We start from the raw sequence: 18,919 nt of genomic DNA, 5'->3' as shown, positions 1-18,919 counted from the left end.
TCAAAGTTTGGTAAAAATGTCAGATCTGCGGTAATTTTTAAGCTTACGCCAGCCCGGTAAAACTGATTTCTACCACAAGCGCCGACTTCCACTATGTTGTCCACTCCAGTGGCTCTCATTTGAGGCCCCATATTAAGCCAATACAACGGTGGGTTCAAATTTGAGAAGCAGTCAAAGTTTGGTAAAATGTCAGATTCGGTAATTTTAAGCTTACGCCAGCCCGGTAAAACTGATTTCTACACAAGCGCCGACTTCCACTATGTTGTCCCACTCCAGTGGCTCTCATTTGAAGCCCAATTTCAAGCCAATACAACGGTGGGTTCAAATTTGAGAAGCAGTCAAAGTTTGGTAAAATGTCAGATCTGCGGTAATCTTTAAGCTTACGCCAGCCCGGTAAAACTGATTTCTACCACAAGCCCGACTCCCCTATGTTTATCGCCTCCAGTAGCTCTCATTTGAGGCCAATTTCAAGCGCAATACCAACGGTGGGTTCAAATTTGAAAGCAGTCAAAGTTGTAAAATGTCAGATCTGCGGTAATTTTAAGCTACGCCAGCCGGTAAAACTGATTTCTACACAAGCGCGACTTCCCCTATGTTGTCCATCCAGTAGCTCTCATTTGAGCCCAATTTCAAGCCAATACACGTGGGTTCAAATTTGAGAAGAGTCAAAGTTTGGTAAATGTCAGATCTGCGGTAATCTTTAAGCTTACGCCAGCCCGGTAAAACTGATTTCTACCCAAGCGCCGACTTCCCCTATTTGTCCACTCCAGTAGCTCTCTTTGAGCCAATTTCAAGCCAATACAACGTGGGTTCAAATTTGAGAAGCAGTCAAGTTTGGTAAAATGTCAATCTGCGGTAATCTTAAGCTACGGCAGCCCGGTAAAACTGATTTCTACCACAAGCGCCGACTTCCCTATGTGTCCACTCCAGTGGCTCTCATTGAGCCCCAATTTCAAGCCAATACAACGGTGGGTCAAATTTGAGAACAGTCAAAGTTGTCAAATGTCAGATCTGCGGTAATCTTTAAGCTTACGCCAGCCCGGTAAAACTGATTTCTACACAAGCGCCGACTTCCCCTATGTTGTCCACTCCAGTGCTCTCATTTGAGCCAATTTCAAGCCAATACAACGGTGGTTCAAATTTGAGAAGCAGTCAAGTTTGGTAAAATGTCAGATCTCGGTAATCTTTAAGCTTACGCCAGCCCGGTAAAACTGATTTCTACCACAAGCGCCGACTTCCCCTATGTTGTCCACTCCAGTAGCTCTCATTTGAGCCCATTTCAAGCCAATACAACGGTGGGTTCAAATTTGAGAAGCAGTCAAAGTTTGGTAAAATGTCAGATCTGCGGTAATCTTTAAGCTTACGCCAGCCCGGTAAAACTGATTTCTACCACAAGCGCCGACTTCCCTATTTGTCCACTCCAGTGCTCTCATTTGAGCCCCATTTCAAGCCAATACAACGGTGGGTTCAAATTTGAGAAGCAGTCAAAGTTTGGTAAAATGTCAGATCTGCGGTAATCTTTAAGCTACGCCAGCCCGGTAAAACTGATTTCTACCACAAGCGCCGACTTCCCCTATGTTGTCCACTCCAGTGCTCTCATTTGAGCCCAATTTCAAGCCAATACAACGGTGGGTTCAAATTTGAGAAGCAGTCAAAGTTTGGTAAAATGTCAGATCTGCGGTAATCTTTAAGCTTACGCCAGCCCGGTAAAACTGATTTCTACCACAAGCGCCGACTTCCCCTATGTTGTCCACTCCAGTAGCTCTCATTTGAGCCAATTTCAAGCCAATACAACGGTGGGTTCAAATTTGAGAAGCAGTCAAAGTTTGGTAAAATGTCAGATCTGCGGTAATCTTTAAGCTTACGCCAGCCCGGTAAAACTGATTTCTACCACAAGCGCCGACTTCCCCTATGTTGTCCACTCCAGTAGCTCTCATTGAGCCCAATTTCAAGCCAATACAACGGTGGGTTCAAATTTGAGAAGCAGTCAAAGTTTGGTAAAATGTCAGATCTGCGGTAATCTTTAAGCGTACGCCAGCCCGGTAAAACTGATTTCTACCACAAGCGCCGACTTCCCCTATGTTGTCCACTCCAGTAGCTCTCATTGAGCCCAATTTCAAGCCAATACAACGTGGGTTCAAATTGAGAAGCAGTCAAAGTTTGGTAAAATGTCAGATCTGCGGTAATCTTTAAGCTTACGCCAGCCCGGTAAAACTGATTTCTACCACAAGCGCCGACTTCCCTATGTTGTCCACTCCAGTAGCTCTCATTTGAGCCCAATTTCAAGCCAATACAACGGTGGGTTCAAATTTGAGAAGCAGTCAAAGTTTGGTAAAATGTCAGATCTGCGGTAATCTTTAAGCTACGCCAGCCCGGTAAAACTGATTTCTACCACAAGCGCCGACTTCCCCTATGTTGTCCACTCCAGTAGCTCTCATTTGAGCCCAATTTCAAGCCAATACAACGGTGGGTTCAAATTTGAGAAGCAGTCAAAGTTTGGTAAAATGTCAGATCTGCGGTAATCTTTAAGCTTACGCCAGCCCGGTAAAACTGATTTCTACCACAAGCGCCGACTTCCCCTATGTTGTCCACTCCAGTAGCTCTCATTTGAGCCCAATTTCAAGCCAATACAACGGTGGGTTCAAATTTGAGAAGCAGTCAAAGTTTGGTAAAATGTCAGATCTGCGGTAATCTTTAAGCTTACGCCAGCCCGGTAAAACTGATTTCTACCACAAGCGCCGACTTCCCCTATGTTGTCCACTCCAGTAGCTCTCATTTGAGCCCAATTTCAAGCCAATACAACGGTGGGTTCAAATTTGAGAAGCAGTCAAAGTTTGGTAAAATGTCAGATCTGCGGTAATCTTTAAGCTTACGCCAGCCCGGTAAAACTGATTTCTACCACAAGCGCCGACTTCCCCTATGTTGTCCACTCCAGTAGCTCTCATTTGAGCCCAATTTCAAGCCAATACAACGGTGGGTTCAAATTTGAGAAGCAGTCAAAGTTTGGTAAAATGTCAGATCTGCGGTAATCTTTAAGCTTACGCCAGCCCGGTAAAACTGATTTCTACCACAAGCGCCGACTTCCCCTATGTTGTCCACTCCAGTAGCTCTCATTTGAGCCCAATTTCAAGCCAATACAACGGTGGGTTCAAATTTGAGAAGCAGTCAAAGTTTGGTAAAATGTCAGATCTGCGGTAATCTTTAAGCTTACGCCAGCCCGGTAAAACTGATTTCTACCACAAGCGCCGACTTCCCCTATGTTGTCCACTCCAGTAGCTCTCATTTGAGCCCAATTTCAAGCCAATACAACGGTGGGTTCAAATTTGAGAAGCAGTCAAAGTTTGGTAAAATGTCAGATCTGCGGTAATCTTTAAGCTACGCCAGCCCGGTAAAACTGATTTCTACCACAAGCGCCGACTTCCCCTATGTTGTCCACTCCAGTAGCTCTCATTTGAGCCCAATTTCAAGCCAATACAACGGTGGGTTCAAATTTGAGAAGCAGTCAAAGTTTGGTAAAATGTCAGATCTGCGGTAATCTTTAAGCTTACGCCAGCCCGGTAAAACTGATTTCTACCACAAGCGCCGACTTCCCCTATGTTGTCCACTCCAGTAGCTCTCATTTGAGCCCAATTTCAAGCCAATACAACGGTGGGTTCAAATTTGAGAAGCAGTCAAAGTTTGGTAAAATGTCAGATCTGCGGTAATCTTTAAGCTTACGCCAGCCCGGTAAAACTGATTTCTACCACAAGCGCCGACTTCCCCTATGTTGTCCACTCCAGTAGCTCTCATTTGAGCCCAATTTCAAGCCAATACAACGGTGGGTTCAAATTTGAGAAGCAGTCAAAGTTTGGTAAAATGTCAGATCTGCGGTAATCTTAAGCTTACGCCAGCCCGGTAAAACTGATTTCTACCACAAGCGCCGACTTCCCCTATGTTGTCCACTCCAGTAGCTCTCATTTGAGCCCAATTTCAAGCCAATACAACGGTGGGTTCAAATTTGAGAAGCAGTCAAAGTTTGGTAAAATGTCAGATCTGCGGTAATCTTTAAGCTTACGCCAGCCCGGTAAAACTGATTTCTACCACAAGCGCCGACTTCCCTATGTTGTCCACTCCAGTAGCTCTCATTTGAGCCCAATTTCAAGCCAATACAACGGTGGGTTCAAATTTGAGAAGCAGTCAAAGTTTGGTAAAATGTCAGATCTGCGGTAATCTTTAAGCTTACGCCAGCCCGGTAAAACTGATTTCTACCACAAGCGCCGACTTCCCCTATGTTGTCCACTCCAGTGCTCTCATTTGAGCCCAATTTCAAGCCAATACAACGGTGGGTTCAAATTTGAGAAGCAGTCAAAGTTTGGTAAAATGTCAGATCTGCGGTAATCTTTAAGCTACGCCAGCCCGGTAAAACTGATTTCTACCACAAGCGCCGACTTCCCCTATGTTGTCCACTCCAGTAGCTCTCATTTGAGCCCAATTTCAAGCCAATACAACGTGGGTTCAAATTTGAGAAGCAGTCAAAGTTTGGTAAAATGTCAGATCTGCGGTAATCTTTAAGCTTACGCCAGCCCGGTAAAACTGATTTCTACCACAAGCGCCGACTTCCCCTATGTTGTCCACTCCAGTAGCTCTCATTTGAGCCCAATTTCAAGCCAATACAACGTGGGTTCAAATTTGAGAAGCAGTCAAAGTTTGGTAAAATGTCAGATCTGCGGTAATCTTTAAGCTTACGCCAGCCCGGTAAAACTGATTTCTACCACAAGCGCCGACTTCCCCTATGTTGTCCACTCCAGTAGCTCTCATTTGAGCCCAATTTCAAGCCAATACAACGTGGGTTCAAATTTGAGAAGCAGTCAAAGTTGGTAAAATGTCAGATCTGCGGTAATCTTAAGCGTACGCCAGCCCGGTAAACTGATTTCTACCACAAGCGCCGACTTCCCCTATGTTGTCCACTCCGTAGCTCTCATTTGAGCCCAATTCAAGCCAATACAACGTGGTTCAATTTGAGAAGCAGTCAAAGTTTGGTAAAATGTCAGATCTGCGTAATCTTTAAGCTTACGCCAGCCGGTAAAACTGATTTCTACCACAAGCGCCGATTCCCCTATGTTGTCCACTCCAGTAGCTCTCATTTGAGCCCAATTCAAGCAATACAACGGTGGGTTCAAATTTGAGAAGCAGTCAAAGTTTGGTAAAATGTCAGATCTGCGGTAATCTTTAAGCTTACGCCAGCCCGGTAAAACTGATTTCTACCACAAGCGCCGACTTCCCTATGTTGTCCACTCAGTAGCTCTCATTTGAGCCCAATTTCAGCCAATACAACCGTGGGTTCAATTTGAGAAGCAGTCAAAGTTTGGTAAAATGTCAGATCTGCGGTAATCTTTAAGCTACGCCGCCGGTTAAACTGATTTCTACCACAAGCGCCGACTTCCCCTATGTTGTCCACTCCAGTAGCTCTCATTTGAGCCCATTCAGCCAATACAACGGTGGGTTCAAATTTGAGAAGCAGTCAAAGTTTGGTAAAATGTCAGATCTGCGGTAATCCTTAAGCGTTACGCCAGCCCGGTAAACTGATTTCTACCACAAGCGCCGACTTCCCCTATGTTTGTCCACTCCAGTGGGCTCTCATTTGAGCCCATTTCACAGCCAATACAACGGTGGGTTCAAATTTGAGAAGCAGTCAAAGTTTGGTAAAATGTCAGATCTGCGGTAATCTTTAAGCGTACGCCAGCCCGGTAAAACTGATTCTACCGACAAGCGCCGACCTCACCATGTTGTCCGACTCCAGTAGCTCTCATTTGAGCCCAATTTCAAGCCAATACAACGGTGGGTTCAAATTTGAGAAGCAGTCAAAGTTTGGTAAAATGTCAGATCTGCGGTAATCTTTAAGCGTACGCCAGCCCGGTAAAACTGATTTCTACCACAAGCGCCGACCTCCCCTATGTTGTCGACTCCAGTAGCTCTCATTTGAGCCCAATTTCAAGCCAATACAACGGTGGGTTTCAAATTTGAGAAAGCAGTCAAAGTTGGTAAAATGTCAGATCTGGCGGTAAATTTTTATAAGCCTTTTACGTCAGGCCCGTAAAACTGATTTCTACGCAACAATGCGTCTGCGACTTCCCCTAATGTTTGTCACTTTGACTGCTTCTCAAATTTGAACCCACCGTTGTATTGGCTTGAAATGGGGCTCAAATGAGAGCCACTGGAGTGGACAACATAGTGGAAGTCGGCGCTTGTGGTAGAAATCAGTTTTACCGGGCTGGCGTAAGCTTAAAGATTACCGCAGATCTGACATTTTACCAAACTTTGACTGCTTCTCAAATTTGAACCCACCGTTGTATTGGCTTGAAATGGGGCTCAAATGAGAGCCACTGGAGTGGACAACATAGGGGAAGTCGGCGCTTGTGGTAGAAATCAGTTTCACCGGGCTGGCGTAAGCTTAAAGATTACCGCAGATCTGACATTTTACCAAACCTTGCGGGCAATGTCGTTATTAAGGAACCTTGTATGGTCCATTATTTCAATTTGTAAGTTAAATTACGTCCAATTCATGTTACTATGATAGGACAGACCTACGTTGTCGACTAAATGACCATGCCTTAGAGGTCACGATTGCTTGACATTAAGTATCTAGGTAACGCTTCTCCCTTAACGGTTGCGACAAATGGTCGAGTTGCAAAAAAAATTATTATTTTGAAAATTGGTTTTTCTCCGATGGGCGAAAAAACCAATTCCAATAATTGACAGAAATCTCGTTAAAGCCATCATAGAAAACATCTTTTATACTATTTTTCCCGTTAAAAATTTGTTTAGTTTTTAAATACTTATTTTTCAATTTTAAAAACGTAATCATGGTTCAGTGCCAAATATTGGGGTGTACCAACTCTCATGCCATACTTTCTTTTTACTCAACCCCAAGTTGAACTTCGCAAAATTTCAGGTCGCTAGCTTGTGTTTAAAGGGTTATCATGCGCACAGACATCTTGACAAATCTATAGGCCCATCCTAAGGCCTAAAAAGGCCTAAAAATTAGATTTCCCATTGTATATAACCCATGACATATTTTCAACAGCTTTTATTTTTGGAAATCTACAGTGCAGAGTCCATTTAGCCAGAGTCAGGAATTCTGTCCCTGATTCGCTGAGTCCGAGCTCACTTCTATTTTTTTCTAAACCGGCATGATAATATTACCAACCTCCCTAGAGTGGACGGCTATGTGTTTGTTAGATATTTTGTACTATTTGGCATTTTAACTTCATATTCTTTAATGAGAAGTCATTAAGTATTACCGTGCCGGATTTAATGTTTTTCAAGCAATTTCTAATCGGTTTGGTTCACCCCATAGGGTCCCTCGAAATAAAATTCCACCAAGCGTCCCTCAAGATGAAAAATTTTCCAACTTAAATTCATTTTTTTCTATTAGAAGTCATTAGCTACCTCTGTACTCAATTTCAGCTTTCTACGACAATTTTGAATTTCGAAATTTTATCCCATCTACTCACAACCACTTGACCGATTTCGCCCATCTTCGAACTCGCTTCCTAACTTGTCCAATATGTACACACATGGTAAAAATTTCAAGTCAATCGGTCAGCTCGTTAGAGAGTTATCGAAAAACAGACGGAAGGACGGACATGACGTTTCCATAAGCCCTGCCTCGGGCTAATAAAAATGTAAATTTATTTTGTAACTCGGCCATTTGTCGTAACCTTATAGACTGATAAAGTGTCAAATAATCTTGCTGGGAGGTTGTCTTTCCTACAGATCCAAAGAAAATGGCATTTATTGGGCAAAATATTGCAAAATTTGGAAATTTTAATTTTTTTAGCAACTCTCATGAGCTGTAGGGTTGCGATCGCTCATGATATAGACGCCTATTTTGGTGTCCATGATTGCCGGGAACTCAGATCTGATGGATAAATTAAGATAGAGGAGAAAAGATAAAATTTCCGAATTTTGCCAAAGTTCATAGGTAGGGACCTTTGATCAGAAAAAATTTAACATGTGATTTCCCATAAGGAATTGGACCAGGTAAGACCTTTGTTTGATATGTTGGGGTGGTGAGCATTCACAAATTTCTTAAAATTATCATTTATTACTTCATCATTTTTAAACGTTTAACAACATTTTCGTGCACTATTTTCGTGCAGGTGTTATTTAACAGCAGAAACACTGCCTATATGTGGCGTGCAAGTTCGATTTATCAGTTTCTATAGGACACAGTCGCCACCACTCAGGCACAGGCCTGTAGTTATCCCCCTTACTTTATGAACAAAGAGCTCTAGTCGCTTCATCCTTTCTTCTAAATAGTGATGATGACACAATTCAGATTTGGATAAGTTACGTATTAAAAAACAATGCGCATATTTATCATGGGAGGATATTGGGTGGGAGGTGATTGGTTGGGAGGCCATTGGTAAGGGAGGCCAATTTCGTCAGGAGGCTATTGGTCGGAGGTCATTACTGGGAGGCCATTGGGGGGAGGGGATTTTCCGCAATTCAAACTAACTCACTTTTAGTATAATAAACCACGAAATAACCCTCGAATTACAGAAACCTTATTTTTCATTTTATTTTTAGTATCATTAAGCTTTAAATACATGATTAGTTATGTAGTGACAAGATTTTCCCACCTTCTAGGCATCTCTGTACCAATTATTTGAATACTTGCAAGATAAATAAGTCTATATTCTGCAGCTTTTGGCTTTTTTTAATGCACTCCCAAAAACTGTGATGATAATGTATGTATGTACATGCATTGATGCATATAGTATGGGCAATAGTTGCGTGTGCATGTGAATTGGCCTTCAAAAATAGGAACCATCGAGTAAGTCCATCAGATTTTCTTTTACCGTATCACAATCAGATTAAAATGATAAAAAGTTGATAGTTTAAGCTCAGGAGAGAAATATTACAAATGTCCTGTACATAAGTACGTGTATCAGGATACAAAGTTTGTATTAGGTTTGTATTACAAACCCGATGTTCACACCAAGTACCGTTTTTCACTCTTGTGTGTTGAAAAAGACACACTCTGATTCTCCAAGTCGGCCAACGCGAATGTCAAATTATTCGAATTTTGGAATGAGTTATCAAAAGATGAAGAGCTGCTGGTACTCATGTCTGTTCCTTCGTCAATGCTTATCGTAGTTTCCAGAATTGTGGGGAGAGACCGCTTGTGCTTCCGTTTGTGATTACCCTTAGGATTGCATCGGAAGGACTGAACCTTTAATTTTGTCGACCTACGTACACATGTCCGGTTGCAAACACTTACAATGGAACCTTTTTCAACCTGCACCGGGATCGACGAGCGAGTTATTTCAAATAACTCGCTTGTCGATCCCGGTGTAGCTTGAAAAAGGGTTCCATTGTTAGTCATGTGACTGATTATATAATACAGCTTAATCAATTATCACCTGTGGTTAGCTTGAGTAGGCGGCTTCCTCTGGATAGTAATGTGAGTTGGAAGTCGATGTTTTTCCTCGTACGTTCCAAATAATAAGTTGTACAATTTGAGCCACAAGTAGAAACAGAAAATAATTACGGAGAAAAGTACGAAGATTAGCAGAAGGAAGGGGAGGAGCATTTTTACTTGCAGTCACAGAATTAAATCTTAAAAGTACTAAGATGTTTTTGCAGGTTGTCTCTGACCCGAAAGACAACCCATTGCAGAGACAAGTTAAAAACTAGATGATCCGAGCTAAACTGGTGTGAATGGTCGTGTGATTTTCATGAATTTAATTCAATACTTTGTCCTACGTAGTGGATGGAACTGTGCGAAGAGTCAAACTCATTTCTTATTTAAATCCAAGTGTCATGGTCATTGTCTAAGATGCTCTGCATATATTTATATTCCAGACCATTACTAACCTAATATTTAGCAGCAACTACGTGACACGTTATTAGCGTAATATTCAGGTGGCGAGGTATGGTATTACTACGACCAAATAAAAAATATAAAATATAGACCAGATATAAAATATATGCATACACACACAGCGTATGTATTTGTAAATATGTATATATTTGTACGTACATATTTATGAGCAGTTATATGGTGATGACGTATGGAATATGATGGAATATATTGATGATGCAATGCGCAAACAAATGAGCAATCATTATTTGAAAAAAATTGAGTATAATTCAATAATTCACTACCGTTTTTATTACAATTTGCGAATTTCTACGCAGAATCTGTGGATATGGTTTTCTATTCGTATAGTTGTGTTATATTAATATAAAATTTTTAAACCTGACCCTGGTCTTGGTCTTGGCAAGTTGGTATTGTGGTTTGGTCCATTTTGGTACTTTTCCCTAACCTCGTTCAAAGCTTGAAATAAGCCCAACAAGTGTTAAAGTTCCACTCCAAGTCTGGTTCCAGCGATTATGTATCTATTTTTGAATAAATCGCTAGGTATCAATAAATATTATCAGCATTTCTACCAGCAGCAGTTTTATTGCAAACCATACCTACGTACAGTTCATTCAACGGATTTAGGTGTGCAGAGGGAGTATATTTTAGCAAAAATTTAAAAATGAGTGAGTTACTAAATGCAGAATTATTATAGTTTGTACAACTTAGGTGCACAATTTTTGTCAGAAATTGCATGATTTTTAACTATTAAGAAAGGTCTTGAGCACAGCTACAAGCTAGCGGAGTTTAGGAAATGCTTGCTCAAGTGAAAATGATGAATGTCATTACCAAGTTCAATTCGTCTCAGAGTTTGTTTTTTTCCTCTTCTACAACGTAGCGAATCGATTAAAACATTATTTGTAGGAATCATAAAAAGCTGCAAGGCATTCCACCCACTCATGCGTTAAACCACACACAATTAAATCCACAGCATAATGTTCGTTTTCTTTCTGCAAAATAGACAGCTTCTAATTTCATTAAATTTGGTAGAAGAATTGTTAGTGTTCTTCTGTGTGGTTCTACTCTGTGAAACTGAATGCGTGGGGTGTTGTTATGTAAGGAATTAAAGGTTCAACTCATTAGTATCACCAGTGAAGAAACTTTCATTTTCACTCCGAAATCAATTCGTTCTCACGCTGCCTCGATTTTAGTGCGTCTTTTTTGTTTAATTTCGTTTGGAAGACCAAATACTTAATTCTTATGAATGAAGCTAAAGACGCGACTTTTTAACAAAAAGTTTGTAGAAATCAATGTGGAAGATGCAATCGAGCAAATAATTTAGAATCAGGGCATTTTGTTGCAGTTTGATGATAGATGCATTGGATTTCCATCTCGATCATGTGTGGACTTGAGCCACTGCACTGTCACATTCACATTTGCTTATTCATTAGCAGGCAGAACTTTATACAATGGGTTGTTGTGAGACAATGGTCGAGGTGGAACTGTAGCAAATTTCTTTCTACATTCATCCTGAAACAAAAGGCCGAGGAAAAATGTCCTTTCACTTTTTAAATGACGATCTGAAATTTAAATGATTTCATTGTGCTCAGAGAGATGCTTCCAGATTCTCACAAAAGCTAATTGGTGTACGACGACCAGTGGTAATTATTAACTACTATGGTCCTTGATTTGAGTGCTTATGCACATGTCATTCATAGTTCGTGCATTTGTAAATGTGTACACGCACATGTGGAAGGCAGGCAGACCACACTTGACTGATTTTTTGCATAATATTTGGTCACTTTTTTTTCTTCTTTTTCTTACACAACTAAACCTTAGCCCAATCCTATATTTTACGAAATTCATTTGTAAGTGTGTGCTGCTGACCAGCTCAAATCACAGAGCTGTGATCATGATAATGGGTCTGATAACAATAATAATTCAGAAGTAATTCGTACAAAGGGGTTAAGAATGTTGAATGTGTTATTAAGCAATAACGTGCAGCCAGCCAAAAATTACACAAATTAATAGTGCCATGCTTCCTTCTCCTCTTGGCATAATGCAATATATGTGCATATGCGTATTGCGCGTTAAAGGCATACATATACATACGTGAATTGTCGTGGATGCAATTTTACCTTTATTCAGGTGCTAGTCACATTCAGTGGATTAGACTGCGTTTAAAACATGTACATATATCTCCGTACAATTAAACGATTGCTGCAGAGTCTTGCTAAAAATGGGTCAGATCTTCATAGCAGATTGTATCCATTTCATATAATTCTGTGCACTTGCACCTATGTAACGGACTTATGAGGACGGGAAGTAAGTACATAATACTAATATACTAATGACTAGATCAAGAGGGATCTGCAACCAACCACTGCATGGCGAGCCACCAACGTCTGCTTTCAGTTTAAAATTTGTAAGTAATCGTGTCCTCACGCTTCTATTGTTGGTTTCCAGCAGCGTGACGTTCTTGGGGCATTCTTGAAAGGAGCTCATCTGTGATTACTATTTTCTGATCACTTTCCAAGAGAGGAGACGTTTTTCATTTAATGAATATTACTATTGGGAATTGTGACAATGGACCAACCGATGATGATTGATATTATTTTGCACATATAAAATTGAGAGGGCCTTGATTTTTTGTCCAAATCTGATTTACTCCGGCGATACGGGGTGGACGGATTGTGACTTGGCTGGTTAAACAACTAATTTATTACTTTGATATACAATTAACAATACACGTTACACATTAACAGCGTGTGACTTCGTGCTACTTTGGCTTGGCATTGGAATGACTAACAAAACGTTTTACTAGTAAGTAAATAGCTAGTCTAGATAGTCCGTTATCGAGAAGTACATAACTTAGGTATAAAACATTATTAATTCTAATCGTGTTATCAATTAGTTACATAAATTATGATTGTTGGACTGAGCATTTAATAAAAAGTATTGTTTTTCGATGAGAAAATCTGGTCGTATTTAGGTGGAGGTTCGTCGATGGCGAATCGGTTGTAGTTTGGCGTGGACAAGTATGTTTTGTACTCTCCTTCATGACAAATCTCGTCGAAGCAGGTGGGGTCCATCGAAATTACCGACAAAATTTGGGGGCTGCTGGGGATAATTTATGTATAGTTTCGGGTCAAAATTTTTGTAACTTCCTAATGATTGGGATGACTTTGGTGGTTTAATATGTGTACAAAATACCTGTGTGTCGTGTCATTGGTGGCAATCGTGTCCTCCGTGTTGGTCACTCCGAAACCACTCTTCACATAAGAACAACACACTGCGAAACTGACGAGGAGGAAGAACAAGGCGAACCCCAGGGCAAGAATCACAAGGACAAAGTAAATCAGCTCGATTGGTTCGAATTCGAGAGGAACGTTCATCTTGGAGTCACGTTTGCCAGTTGCCTTCTCTGCCTGTTACGATCTTTCTAACCAGGGAATTGAGCTTTTACAATTTCTATGAATAGTGGGGAATCTCGTGGGGCGCATGTTGGAGCCAATTCACTGGGTTTGACTGGTGCACTCGAGATTCAGAATGAAATTGACGTCTCAGGTTCGTTTGTTATGGTATGACGACGACGATGGCAAAAAGGTTGCATGTTTTAGTCTTGTTAGTAAAAGTTTGGGTTGCATCAAGAACTGCAGTTTTACAGAGGCCTTTTAATACTGCATGTAGCCAAAAGGTGTGTTGTTTTGCGGTTGTTATGCAGTACTGTGAGATGCTGAGACTTGGCTTATTTAAGCCTCATCCAACAACCTACATACATAGCTGCATGGAGGCAACTGTTATTGCGCCTGCAATGAAAACAAGCGTTGAGGTAACAAGCGGAAACAGAGATCATTTGTGAAATGCAAGAGTAAAATATACTATCTGTGAACGCCACGGATTACGCAGCCCAATCCTACTCACGCACCAAAAACTAATCTCTAATCTCCTGTGTGTGTACTAATATTATGTATTTACTGGTTGGAGATGATAGGCATCCATTCAATTATTTGTGGGGTTCGACTGCCTGCCTGACTAACTACAGAAACCAATCTTACAAAAAAACATTTAAATGCACAATAGCAAGAAGCTGCTACAGATATTTTTGTTATCTGCAGAATAACAACTTCCTCTGCCACAATAATATTTGGATTATCTTTTACAGATTTAAATTCGGCAACCCATTGACTAAGTAGCACAATGACAGAGCTGCTGCATTCAAATACTTTTGTCTTGAAATACATAACAACTGGTTTACTCTAACTACTGAATCTCAAACATTTATCTGTATTTACAGATAAATAGTTCTCTTGAAATGTGACAAAATCAAATTTAAAAACCTATCAGTACAGCCTTGCTTAGCCCGAACCAGGAATGATTAGTAAACCCGTGTTTGTCCGTAGTTTTCTATGAAATTATGTGCTACTATTTTGCACTAATTCTTCCATCAATCCTTCGTATTACTAGGCTCCAAATTCTAAAAATATTTACTATCCCTTCCCTTGACTACTTCCTAGTGGAGGTCGTCTCTGTAGCCCCCCTGGTTAATTTTTGTTCATATTTAACTTCATGTTATTTCGTGAAAAAGCAGTATGGATCTCTGGTCCAAATTTCAGCTTTCTATGTTAATTTCTGAAAATCGGTGGGGGTCACCCCATAGCATAGGGTCCCTCTAGATGAAAATTTTACCAATTTCACTTCATATTCTTCCATTACTGGCCATTAGCAGCCTCTATACCAAATTTCAGCTCGATTGGATGATTTTGAAAAATCGGTATGGGTCACCCCCTCGGGTACCTCCGGTTGACAAATTTTCCAATTTCACTTCATATTCTTTCATTAGGAGCCATTAGCAACCTTTGTACCAAATTTGAGCTTTCTATGACGATTTTGAAATTTTGGTGCATAATACCCCACCCACTCCGATGACCCCCACAGGTCAACCACTGGACCGATGGACTCGCCCATCTTCGAACTCGTTTCCTAACTTTGTCCAATGTACATATGGTAAAAATTTCAAGTCAATCGGTCAACTCGTTCGAGAGTTATCGAAAGACAGACGGACAGACAGACGGACATGACAATTACATAAGTCCTGGTTCGGGCTAAAAAATCAAACAGTTTATTAAAAATTAAGGTTTTAGAGAGCATTTGATAATTAAACGAAAAATTGAGCGTGAAAATTTCTGGTCAACTAAAAACTGAAGAATAATTTGTCATGATAAAGGGACGTTCGTAGACTTCATGATGCTATTTAAATAAAGATGATTTCAGAAAAAAATGGAGTATGTCCAAAAATCATTTAGAATTCCAATCCCGGGGACTTTTTCATCATTAAAAATGTATTCACAATTAGAACACTATAAAAATTCTTTGCGACGTAACCAAATAAATGTCATTAGCATAAAACATGTATTTCACATCTCATATTTCCGAAAGTAGGAAATTTATCCTTCAGCTCGAACTCAGAATTGATAAAAGAAAATAAATAAATATTATGTATAAGGCTTTCACAAAACAATAAGTTAGTGACAGCAACAGCACCAATACTTATGGTCAGTCTTATACGATACGTAGAATCACAAAGTTCGGTGATGTACCAGCATAATCATTGTAGCTTGAGATTTAAGTATTTAAGAGTGGTACGGTGAAACGTAGAATATTTACATGCAGGTCTCAAAAACGCGGTGGTTGAGACGACTTGGTATGGAAATTCACAAATTAGGTAAACCCAAAACGTGCCCAGCACAGTCCTCCAGTTCTCGTTTGATGTACTTGAAGTTTGGGCGTTTGGAGGGGTCAAACTGCCAGCACGCGTCCATTAGATTAATGATGAACCACTTGGCACCAATGGCTTGGTAGCGAGTTGGCGTGTCACCATCCGCCAAGGCAGCCATCACCTGAGGGTACAAAAAGATAGCAGGATGTCACCCATGGAATTTGAATTGTCGAGTTCATATTGGCATCCCCGTGAGTAAGTACTGTCACCTGTGTGTCAGTCAGACCTTGGAAAGGTGTCCCACCCTTGCTCCAGATCTCAAACAACACGATTCCAAATGCATAAATGTCCCCTTTTCTGGTGAAGCGAGGGGGCCGGTCGGCAGCTGGCAAATTTTCGGGGGCCATCCATCTCAGCGGACAGGGGAAGGGGTTCTGCGGGAACATTTACATTTACTTCCACTGCTCTGTAATGCGACTTGGTTTTATCGTACGAACGTTGTCACTGTCATGGCTGGAATTTTGGTCGTGGTCTTCAAACTTCCCAAAGTCTCCAATTTTGACCGTTTCTTGGGGGCCCACGAGACAATTCCTAGCTGCCAAGTCGCCGTGACGTTGGTTCATTTCATGATGGAGGTAGGTCATCCCACACGCTATTCCGTAGGCAAATTTGACCATTACCGTCTGTGGAATTAAGTGATTACGACTTGGTCACGAAAAAGGTAGCCAGCAAGGGAGAATCGACCCAATGATGATATGGGTGGGCAGAGGGTACGTACCGAGGTCATCCCTCCACCTGGATAGGCTTTGATGTACGAATGGAGATTTCCGCAAGCCATGTATTCCATGACTATCCACGGGGCACTGTCCTCGCCACCTGCAAAGCAATAATTAATTAGTCCTCACCATAGACGTGAAGCACGGTATTGAGCATTAATTATGGTGACGCAGGTCTCACGGGGGAAAGTGATGCCGTGAAGGGAGAGGATGTTTGGGTGGTTGAGCAAACTCATCCTGGTCACTTCCGTCCAAGCGTGGTCCTTGAGCACGGGGTTCTTGGGAATTTTGATCGCGACGTCCGTCTCCGTCGCGGTGACACCTTTCCCAACGGTCCACATGGCTTTGTAAACGATCCCATACGACCCGTCTCCCAGTGCATACTCCGTGCGAATCCTTCTTGGAGAAATAATGGTCACGTCAGTCTTCTCCGCTTCCATTTCCACAATTGGTAACAATCAAATTGAGACACAAAGTACTTGACAATGATTTTGAAATGACCAGATTGTGTGGTACAGACAAATTTTGAAAGTAGAAAATTATCTAGCTAAAAGTTATCGTCACGTCTCTCTTCTGGAGATGACTTTGAATGTGTGGTAGAAATTTGGTGAGGGAGATAATAAGGAGCTACTGATTCTGCCTGCAGTGTGATGACCATAATCAGGGACATTATATATAACATGTTATCATAATTGTCCACTAACTCATAGAAACTTTGTACACAAGCAATATGAACAAAGGTCCATAAAATTTCACCCAACGAAATGCATAATCATATCGCATCACAATATCTCTTTGAATTTTGTGGTCGTTGTCTCTGGAAAAGGTTGTGAGCAAGGAGGAATAAGGTGGAGGAATTGTCGGTGATTTGTAGTCCATGTGTCCATTGCGAGATAATTATACTTTTCCTTCCACCCGAAGTTGGGTCCCAAGAAACCCATTTGCTTTGAACGATTGGAACAATGTCCACAGTTGGAGTGTGATGATGAGGACGAAGGGTATCCTATTCCCTGCGTCGACATATATATGTACATAGTCATACACATGCCAAACGTTGCGCGTATTAGTTTTATAAACAGGTTGTGATTGATGTGGGTATTTTTACTATTTTTACACTCATTCGTGGATATTTGGACAGAGAGGCTGGATGGAATGAAAAACACTTAACGCATGGCATGGCTGGCTGGGCACATAGTGTCATCGTTTATATGTGAAGATTAAGTTGGGTAGACTAATGAGGTAGATGGGTAGTAATAATCTTGGTTTTAGTTCATAGAGCATTTGCTTAGGTGGGCTAGTAATGGAGCTAATAAAGCAATATTACACAAATAGGGATGAGAATAAATCGTTAGAATCACATGTAATCGGAAACGGGATGGCGAAACATGTCAGTAAATGATATACCTCGAATAGAGATACGAGTATGTAGAATTTCATGAATGGAACCAAGAACCTGTACTGGCAAGAATGGGGAGCTATTTCGTAGTGGACAATTGAAGACTTTTGATATAAAATATGACATCAAAAGTCATTGGTGGAGCGAGTGATCTTATTTCCTCTAGGCTGGAAAATATCTATCGAGACCTTGGATCGTTTCCAGTAAGATACCTTCACATGAAGCGGACTTGCGACTTGTGCAGCACTAGACTTGAGGTGGATGAAATTTTGCGACATATGTACATTGGAGTCCAATGATTGGACACAACATGCTGCATTAAATTGTATCCGCTAAGGTTGGAGACTTGGCTTCCTCGTGTGACCATCGTCCCCTCATCCAGTGCTCGCAACGGGTCGGGTCCCAGGTGGGACCCGGACCCGACCAGGACCCGGACCCGAATTAAGAAACGGGTCTTCGGACCCGGTTCACTCGGGTCCTATAACTACTGATCCGGACCCGACGGGTCCGGGTCCGGGTCTTGAAATTTCTAGACCCGGATCTGGACCCGGACCCGGACCCGAACCCGGACCCGAGACCCGGGTCTTCCTTTCTCATATTACATCTAAGCTTCAAAGATCCCTGCTTTGATTCCTTTAAGATATGCAGCAGTACTAGATAGTTCTAAAGTGTGCACGAAAACTGAACGAGGATTGTACTCCATGGCCCAATTTCCGCCTACGACATGCCACATCCCCTCAAAAGCATTACATCCGCTAGAACTGCCGCATTTAAACTTTTACCAACAATTCAATTTTCGCTCCCTTTTAGTAATTTTCCTAATTTTCGTGATCGTGCATTATTGTTTTATCACATCCAAATTGAACTAATTATTTATAAAAAAAAGTATTTTCTAAAATTTCCTAACCAGGGATATGTTTTCCAAAAAATAAAAATTTCTTAAAGTTGAGTTTGATCTTGAAAATTAAAAAGTAAATATACACTTGCAATCAAGACAGTAAAAAAAATCAAAGATTGAAATTAGATTTTTGGTCATGAAACGGTGATAATTTTTTCGCATTTTGTGTCCTCTTGCGTTGGTGTGCTGGCGCAAATTGGGTCATGAAGTCTCCTTCGCTTTTCGTACACTCACTTAAATATTTAATGTTAAACGTTTTTAAATTCTTCTACGATTAAACATA

At 41.0% G+C, this 18,919-nt stretch overlaps 1 protein-coding gene and 2 long non-coding RNA genes across 5 annotated transcripts; all 3 read right to left on the bottom strand.

Annotated features, from left to right (window-relative positions):
- Positions 1–8,538: 8,538 nt before the first annotated feature.
- On the bottom strand, positions 8,539–9,823 carry LOC110862156. The gene is made up of 2 exons (XR_004833355.1): positions 9,408–9,823; positions 8,539–9,233 (listed from the first exon to the last, which is right to left on the bottom strand). It is a non-coding gene; the product is annotated as an uncharacterized LOC110862156 (long non-coding RNA).
- Positions 9,824–10,126: 303 nt separating this feature from the next.
- LOC110862146 lies at positions 10,127–13,622 on the bottom strand. 2 transcript variants are annotated; one of them, XR_004833353.1, is made up of 3 exons: positions 13,061–13,622; positions 10,465–12,967; positions 10,127–10,386 (listed from the first exon to the last, which is right to left on the bottom strand). It is a non-coding gene; the product is annotated as an uncharacterized LOC110862146 (long non-coding RNA). The 2 variants fall into 2 exon arrangements; XR_004833354.1 differs by having other exon boundaries at positions 10,473–12,967.
- A 1,526-nt stretch (positions 13,623–15,148) lies between these two features.
- LOC110862133 (tyrosine-protein kinase SRK3) lies at positions 15,149–18,626 on the bottom strand. Of its 2 annotated transcripts, none has more exons than XM_022111295.2 (5): positions 16,524–18,618; positions 16,345–16,442; positions 16,064–16,249; positions 15,836–16,000; positions 15,149–15,747 (listed from the first exon to the last, which is right to left on the bottom strand). In XM_022111295.2, exons 1-5 carry the CDS (start codon positions 16,780–16,782, stop codon positions 15,562–15,564), a joined length of 894 nt encoding a protein of 297 aa, XP_021966987.1. In that variant the 5' UTR covers positions 16,783–18,618; the 3' UTR covers positions 15,149–15,561. The 2 variants fall into 2 exon arrangements, with proteins under 2 accessions (XP_021966987.1, XP_021966988.1); XM_022111296.2 differs by having other exon boundaries at positions 15,606–15,747; positions 15,853–16,000; positions 16,524–18,626.
- Positions 18,627–18,919: the final 293 nt, after the last annotated feature.

This window comes from Folsomia candida, unplaced genomic scaffold, assembly GCF_002217175.1.
Source record: "Folsomia candida strain VU population unplaced genomic scaffold, ASM221717v1 Fcan01_Sc049, whole genome shotgun sequence".
NCBI classification, from domain to species: Eukaryota; Metazoa; Arthropoda; class Collembola; order Entomobryomorpha; family Isotomidae; genus Folsomia; species Folsomia candida.
Note: the sequence above shows the minus strand (reverse complement) of the source record. Positions and strands in the feature narration are given on the sequence as shown.

Bases quoted from the DNA above. Each gene is read 5' to 3' on its own strand.
- LOC110862133 (XM_022111295.2), bottom strand. From the start codon at position 16,782: ATGGAAGCGGAGAAGACTGACGTGACCATTATTTCTCCAAGAAGGATT. The intron at 16,250-16,344 runs GTACGTACCCTC...TTAATTCCACAG, and splicing joins CAGGTGGAGGGATGACCTCG to ACGGTAATGGTCAAATTTGC. The intron at 15,748-15,835 runs GTGACAGTACTT...TTGTACCCTCAG, and splicing joins AAGGTCTGACTGACACACAG to GTGATGGCTGCCTTGGCGGA.